Source organism: Engraulis encrasicolus, chromosome 4, assembly GCF_034702125.1.
Source record: "Engraulis encrasicolus isolate BLACKSEA-1 chromosome 4, IST_EnEncr_1.0, whole genome shotgun sequence".
NCBI classification, from domain to species: Eukaryota; Metazoa; Chordata; class Actinopteri; order Clupeiformes; family Engraulidae; genus Engraulis; species Engraulis encrasicolus.
Window position 1 is genome coordinate 35514019 of NC_085860.1, and position 7500 is coordinate 35521518.

The 7500-nt window shown below is 46.8% G+C and overlaps 1 protein-coding gene across 1 annotated transcript in view; it reads left to right on the forward strand.

The window, feature by feature from the left end:
• Nucleotides 1–7500, forward strand: part of hgfb (hepatocyte growth factor b) — a 41499-nt gene that overhangs the window by 25442 nt on the left and 8557 nt on the right. Inside the window, exons 8-13 of the mRNA XM_063197293.1 lie at nt 1–144; nt 699–832; nt 3392–3485; nt 6164–6306; nt 7172–7204; nt 7424–7500. The exon at nt 1–144 is cut by the window's left edge and continues 22 nt beyond it; the exon at nt 7424–7500 is cut by the window's right edge and continues 29 nt beyond it. Of these exons, the coding sequence (XP_063053363.1) occupies nt 1–144; nt 699–832; nt 3392–3485; nt 6164–6306; nt 7172–7204; nt 7424–7500 (625 nt within the window). The remainder of the gene's footprint in view (nt 145–698; nt 833–3391; nt 3486–6163; nt 6307–7171; nt 7205–7423) is intronic.

Sequence of the window (7500 nt, forward strand, 5' to 3'; positions counted from 1 at the left end):
CTCCACAACGACGGGGTGTTACCGCGGCCGTGGCGAGGGGTATCGGGGGGACGTGAGCGTCACTCCTGGGGGCCTGGTCTGCCAACGCTGGGACTCCCAGGGCCCCCACCAGCACTCCTTCACGCCTCAGAACTACCGTTGCAAGTGAGAAAGCTCTCAGCACTCCCATGTCATCACGCGGCCAAGACATACAGTATAACACTCTGGCTTTTCTCATGTCTTGTTGTCCTAACTATCGTGTGTCGATACTACTCACCGCTAGCTGTGTAAAATGGAATTGATCATAGAAAAATATTGAGGAATTATATTTCGTGTGGGAAGTGTAAGCGCCAGTCATAACAGCCTGGAATCTCTCACTTTGTGTGTGTGTGTGTGTGTGTGTGTGTGTGTGTGTGTGTGTGTGTGTGTGTGTGTGTGTGTGTGTGTGTGTGCGTGCGTGCGTGCGTGCGTACGTGCGTGCGTGTGTATGTGAGTGTGTGTGGGTGGGTGTTTGTGTGTGTGTGTGTGTGTGTGTTTTTATGTGAGTGCATGATTTTGTGTCTGTGTTTGTGTGCGTGTGTGTGTGTGTGTGTGTGTGTGTGTGTGTGTGTGTGTGTGTGTGTGTGTGTGTGTGTGTGTGTGTGTGTGTGTGTGTGTGTGCGTGCGCCCCTGCGTTTGTGCGTGTGTGTATGTGTGTGTCTGCTGGTGTGTGAACTCAGAGACCTGCGGGAGAACTACTGCAGGAATCCTGACGGCCATGAGCTGCCCTGGTGCTTCACGACGGACCCTAACATCCCAGTAGCCTTCTGCAGCAACATCCCCCACTGTGAGGCTGACCCCGACCAGACAGAAAGTAAGACACCAACGCCTTTAAATCTGTCACCTTCTGGGATCCCTTACAGACATACTTTTGGCGAACTCACCACATTGCCCTCTTCATAAATCGCCATAGTCGTTAAGTGGGTAACGCTTTACTTTACGGTACAGTTACCATATGTAATTACTGTACTTACTGGGTAACAACAGGGTAACAGAGAGAAGTTACATGGTATCTAATGGGTAAAAGGGTGGTAATTACAAAGTAAATACCATTAAATAGGTAACAACAGGGTAACAGAGAGAAGTTTGATGATTTGATGGTTAGAAAATATGCAGTAGTTTCATAGTAATTCTTGAGATATGTATTACATAGTATTTACTTTGTAATTACCCCCTTTTTACCCGTTAGATACCATGTAACTTCTGTCTGTTACCCTGTTGTTACACAGAAAGTACACAGTAAGTACTGTACCGTAAAGTAAAGCGTTACCTTTTCTTTTTCCTGGCAGTGATGTTGTGGGTGAGGTATGGGTTATAAGGACTGTGAGAAAGTGCACTCTACTATGTCATGGATATCTTTTGACATAATAAAAATACATGTGAAGAAAATATCTGTCACGTTCATATGATTGCAACATTCCCCTACATGTTACATTCTCTTTGCAGCAAGTAGTGAGCTATTGTTTAGTGTAAGGGGAACTTCGGGGACAAATTGAGATACTGTTTTTTTATCACCCAAAATCACTTTATTGTTTCTTTTTTAATTAATTTTAATTAATGCATTTTAACAATGAATAATTATGAATTGCTAATAATTAATGATATTTCTGTAAAATGAGAGCTAAATAAGTTATTTTCGGCTCTCCTCTAAAGTTGGTGAAATATCGCTTTTGACCTCTTCTTTCTGACCTTCATGTAGTCACTCATACAGAATGACTTTATGAAGCAATGATCCCGATAATGTGAGCTGTTCATATTTGATGTGTAAACATTTTAATTAGTGCTGCTATTTTCTGCATACATGGTTTCAGGCCTTGCGCAAATAAAATAAAGGCTTTCTTCATTGCTTATTTATATGTTTCATATCATGTGCCAAATTGGGGCGGATATTGCTGCAAACATCTGTTAGGCTGATAATATATTCACACGCAAAATTCCTTCCAATTAGTTTAAGAAGTTCGAAGTGCCTGGAGTGAAAAGCCGACATGTTGGAAATAATGTGAAAGTGTGCATTAAAAATGGGCTGTCCCTAGGATACAAACTATTTAACACCTCATCACCCCTTACAGCCCTCCCATAAAACTTACTTGATGGGAGCCTTGATCATGCTTTGGAAAGTATTTTTAGTGTCTATGCAATGCTTGCAAAAAAATTCCCGGCTCAAGAATGTTTCACAGCCTCTCTCTCTATAACAGAGTGACTGGGGTCTCGTGGCTTTTTGAAGTTCAATTCTCTTTTGCATATCAAAATGGGTTCCGCAGAAAAAAAGAAAAAAAACATTCTCTTTCAACATTTTTAACCGCTTTATCCTCTGTAAAATTCTCTCTTGAAATAGGTTGTGTGGGAAGAGAATCTAATTTCATTTTTTTCCCCAAAGCCATTCCCCCTCCCCTTGTAACCTGCCTTTCTGGCACCAGGCACCACGTAGTCCCTAAAGTCCTGTCTATATAACCCCCTAATGGTGGCTGTTTGAAGCGGGCCCGTGTTTGAGAGTGTTCACTACGGAGGGAATAAGCCGCCAGGCAGGCAGGCAAACAGACAGACAGGCAAGCAGACAGACAGGCAGACAGGCAGGCAAACAGACAGACATGCAGGCAAACAGGCAGGCAGGCAAACAGACAGACAGGCAAGCAGCCAAACAGACAAGCAGGCAAGCAGACAGACAGTCAGACAGGCAGGCAGGCAGGCAGACAGACAGACAGACAGACAGACAGACAGACAGACAGACAGACAGGCAGACAGGCAAGCAGCCAAACAGACAGGCAGGCAAGCAGACAGACAGACAGACAGACAGACAGACAGACAGACAGACAGACAGACAGGCAGGCAGGCAGGCAGACAGGACAGACAGACAGGCAGGCAGGCAAGCAGGCAGGCAGGCTTGCAGACAGACAGCCAGGCAAGCAGACAGGCAGGCAGACCTCCTCCTGCACCTCCTTCATGACGGAGCAGCTGTAACATCAGTTAGAGGAGTGTGGCACACCTCACAGCACACTGTGGATACAGGGACTTGTTATACTCGCGTAGCAGTGCTGCTGGACTCCTGCACCTCTCCTCCATCCGCCTGCCTGGCTGGCTGGCTCGCTGGTTATGTGTGTATGTGGAGTGCAGCTGTGGCTGCCACTGGTACTGGTGCCTGCCGCAGGGCTTCTGATGACTGTCACATGTCCCTGGAGTAGTACTATTTTTACAGCTGCAGGACATTTCTACCCTCCCCTCTCCCTCTCCAGCCCACTCTTTAACAGAGCGGTATAGACGAGTGCTGTGTTTTTGAAAGTGGCTGGTTTATATGGTGGCTGCTGTTAACCGTGATCTTCAGTTGGGGGTCATGTTATGTCTTCTTACCTTGACCTCTATGACCTTCTCCCTCCAGACTGCTATAAGGGCAACGGAGAGTCGTACAGAGGGACGCTGTCTATGACCAGGTTGGGCATTCCTTGCTCCACATGGAAAGGCCGCTTGGAGAGGTAAGACAAACCACGGATCCCTCCCTCTGCGAGGATTAAAAGGAATTCAATCCAGCTGGAATGTATGCTAGCTGAAATTCTCATTGTGAATTCATCAAAACACACAAGTGAGCAATGTACCTTGATTTAAAACTCGAGACTTTATGCATGCTTCCTCTGTGAGAGCGCGGCGATACTGCATACATTTCTCATAAGGTGGGGTTAGGGATTTCTTGATAGATTCATCTGGTATGTGCATAAATGTTGGTATCCATGGAAACTGAACAGAATCTTTCACCTGACTAGGCGTGCTTCAACTCCACACATCCGTTACACATTTTCAAGGACAAAACTTTTTTTTCCCCTTTTTTATGTCCCTTGTCTCTGTGGGCGTCTCTCTTTAAAGCTGAACAACTTGTTTTCTCTCAAAGGAGGCTTCAAACATTGGCACAGAAATTCCTCTAGTACGCACACTGAATGTTCCAGTGTCAATTCAACACTTAAAGCTTTTTAATCTAGAACTTTCTAGTTGCTCCTCCTGTCTACATTTGGATAAACACTGCAGAATATACAGTATAATTGCTCATCAAGTTTTAAGATCATTTTACCCCTCATACTTGTTGGCAGTTTGTTTTCTTTTTTGGGAAGTTTGTTTCCTTTTTCTTCCCCTTCTCCCATCCCCGATACGGGGCCAGTGGCCGTGTGCGTTCAGCTGCGTTTAAGGACCCACAGGGTTGACAACTTCCTCTCCTTGAGATTCTCAGCAACACCTGTTCCCTTGGGGTCCAGCCATGATCTCACCATCACTTTAAAGCACGTGCAGGGAAAATAACTCTGGCGTTTCCCAAATAACTCCTCTGTTTTTATGAACATGCACCAGGTCAGGGGGTCATCCGCCACGAGGCTCTGAGAGAAAGCCCAGAGGTGCTCCGTCTGTCAGAGCGTATTTGTCCAAGCTTTGGAACAAAAAAATATATATCACGAAGCCGAAATCTTAATAGTTTCTCTGGAACGGGTAGGAAAAAAAAGAATCTCTCTTTTTCTTCTCCACATCCAGGGTCAGGGGGAGTCTTTGGGAGGGCAATGGGCGCTTAATTGATGTCTGAGTGTGGTCGTTAGCGTGACTCGCTTCTCTGAGAATTACATGGGCCAGGAACTCAGCTGGGCGGCCCTACTTTAGCCCATGACCTCTGACCTCTGTTGCTGCCCAGTTCCACCGCCACCACCACCAGTACCGCCGTCGGCCCCCAATGAGCACATCAAAGCACACTGCCCGTTTCCCTGTTTGGCTCGCAACTGAGCCCTGTTATGCTGCTCACAGGTCAGAGGCCAGCTGAAGGGAAACCTCTTGGTGGCATGTTTGTGTTAATGGTAAAAGGAAAGGGTCGTGGATAGAGGGAGCAAGAACAAGAGGGATGGAAAGAGAGAGAAAGAGAGAGAGAGAGAGAGAGAGAGAGAGAGAGAGAGAGAGAGAGAGAGAGAGAGAGAGAGAGAGAGAGAGAGACAGAGAAAGAAAGAAAGAAAGAAAGAAAGAAAGAAAGAAAGAAAGAAAGAAAGAAAGAAAGAAAGAAAGAAAGAAAGAAAGAAAAGAGAGAGAGAGAGAGAGAGAAAGGGAAGAAAACATGATTTGGCTATGAACAACCTTTCCCGCTCCAAATCCCCCCCTACAATATGCTATTGCCCTGAGTCGGGCGGGTCGGGGCAGTGCAGTGGATGGAGGGGAAATGGAGAGAATGTGTGCATGCATGCTGCAGCAGCACTGGGCTGTGGAGAAAGTGGGCCTGTGCGCGTGGGAGACCCACTGAGCGAGCCGTGTTGGTGGGCATGTTTCTGAGTAATGTCTCCCAGCTACAACTCCCCCAGCCTAACCCCAATCAACCACGCACACACACATACACATGTCCACACACACCCACCCACACACAACATACATCCATCCCCTTCCTCCCTCCCTCCCTCCTCTCCTGCCTCCCTCCAGCCCCACCACACCCCTGGTCTGCCTCCAAGCCTGATGGGAAAGGCCGTGCTTGTGACCTCTCTCCAAGCCTGCCGCGAAAACCTCAGGGCCAAACTACATGTGTACCCAAGCGATTTACAATCTCTTATTTGGACTATTTGTCCCCGCTTATGCTTTTTTCCCTCCCTCTCCTTCTCTCTTTCCACATCCCAGCGTCCTTTAAACTGCTCTGTGAGAGTCTGTCCCATCAGAGAAAAATGTCCAGTTCTCATGTCCTAGTATCTGCCATTTGTCTGTGTTGCGTTGGTGGCATGTGAAGTAATGATGTGTAATGTGAGTTAATATGTCACCCGCGCCCATTGGAAATCCAGCTATTTATCTCAGCAATGTATGTGTTTCTGTGTGTACAGCACGTATGTATGTACAGTGCTGTACATACAGTATATAGCAGTGTAATCTTTGTTGTGGGGCTATAAAGCATGTTTGGCACTCTCTACTCCAGTCAGCAGGGACTTATTACGCATTACGCAAATGCTAGCCATTTTAGCAGCAGGGAGACAGTGATCTGTTTCATGTCGGGGGCCCGCACTTGTCTGATCCATGGGCTTGTCAAACATGCATACATCCGTCTACCCCTCACAGGTAGTACTGATTTGTTTTTTACCATCCACACGTGTGGAGGGCCTTGTCCTGCTTGTCTCGTCTTTGATGGGGAGCATAATCTGCGCTCTTGTCTTCTCAGCACCAGGAAGAGCGCAGATGCGGCCGTGCTAAGCGTCGACCCCGAGGAGAGCTATTGCCGCAATCCAGATGGCGATAAGCACGGGCCCTGGTGCTACACCAACAACTCCTTCATCCGCTGGGACTACTGCAAGATCAAGCCCTGTGAGTTTTTTTTTAAGGCGCCGCTAACCACACTGCAGTGCGTTGTTGCGCACAGACACACAAACACGAATGACAGTAGTGTGACGGCTCCCCCGCTGGCCTCGGGGGAGAATGACGCGTTGCGGTTTGATTTGTGTACAGTTTATATAATAGGCCACTGGAGTCTGGAAGTGATTAGAGACGTTGGAGCCCTAACCTCCAAACAGCCGCAGCCTTATGATAATCCGGTTAACTGAGCTCCCAGCGCTCAATGTGAACATCTTCTGAGGCTGGAATAGACCCGCAGTAAATTATACTCTCAAGTATGCGGCGAAAAAGGCAAAGGCCGAAATCTCCCCAATTGACCGGGTCACTCTCTGTGCCATACCCGTTGGAGGGAGTGCGGAGGTGATAATGTTAAGTTAACTGCAGGGATGCCCAGGTGGCTTTGACTAGCATCTCGCTGTTTATCTAGGCTGGAGCTTTAGGGTGTGTGAAGGGTCTTCCCCGGTCGTATATCAACAACTGCAGCAGGAGCAGGTACGGGGTTAAGTTTTGCCATATGCTTCAGAGGGCAGACAGCCTTGCGTTTTCCCTCTCTCTTTACTTCCTCTAGGCTGTTAGAATACAAACAACGCAGAATCCCATGGTTGGTCCTAAGGATCCATGGATATGTTTTCAAAACTTAGCCGTTCAGAAATTGCTTAACAGCTGCAATGATGAAGATCGCAGTGCATTTTTTGAGAGGCTTCATCATCAATCTAAACCCAGAATATCTGTTGTAATCTTATTTTCTTACCTTTTTACCTCTCTCCTGCTTTGACTTTGTGCTGACCTCACCGCAATTACCCACATTCCTAAATCAAACCTGTCACTCTCTTTTCAGGTGAAACATCGATGAACAGCCTCCCACAAACAAGTGAGTTTTGTTCCAAAGAACCATTTTCAAGTCATTTAGTCTAAGCAATGTTGCCTCGCTTGCATCCAATGTTTTGGTAACAGCTTAATCTAACTTTAATGAGAAATGATTGTGGGATAAATTGTGACTTTGGTAGTCCTCCAATTTAGTGTTTGTAGTACAGATGTTCTGATTTAGCCCTGCTCTCATAAATGTCCCTTTCACTTTGTGTTGTTCAAGTCGAGGCTCCCAAAGCCAGTTGTTTTATTCATAAATCGGTCCGTATCGTTGGAGGGGGACCCGCCCCGCCAGAGGAA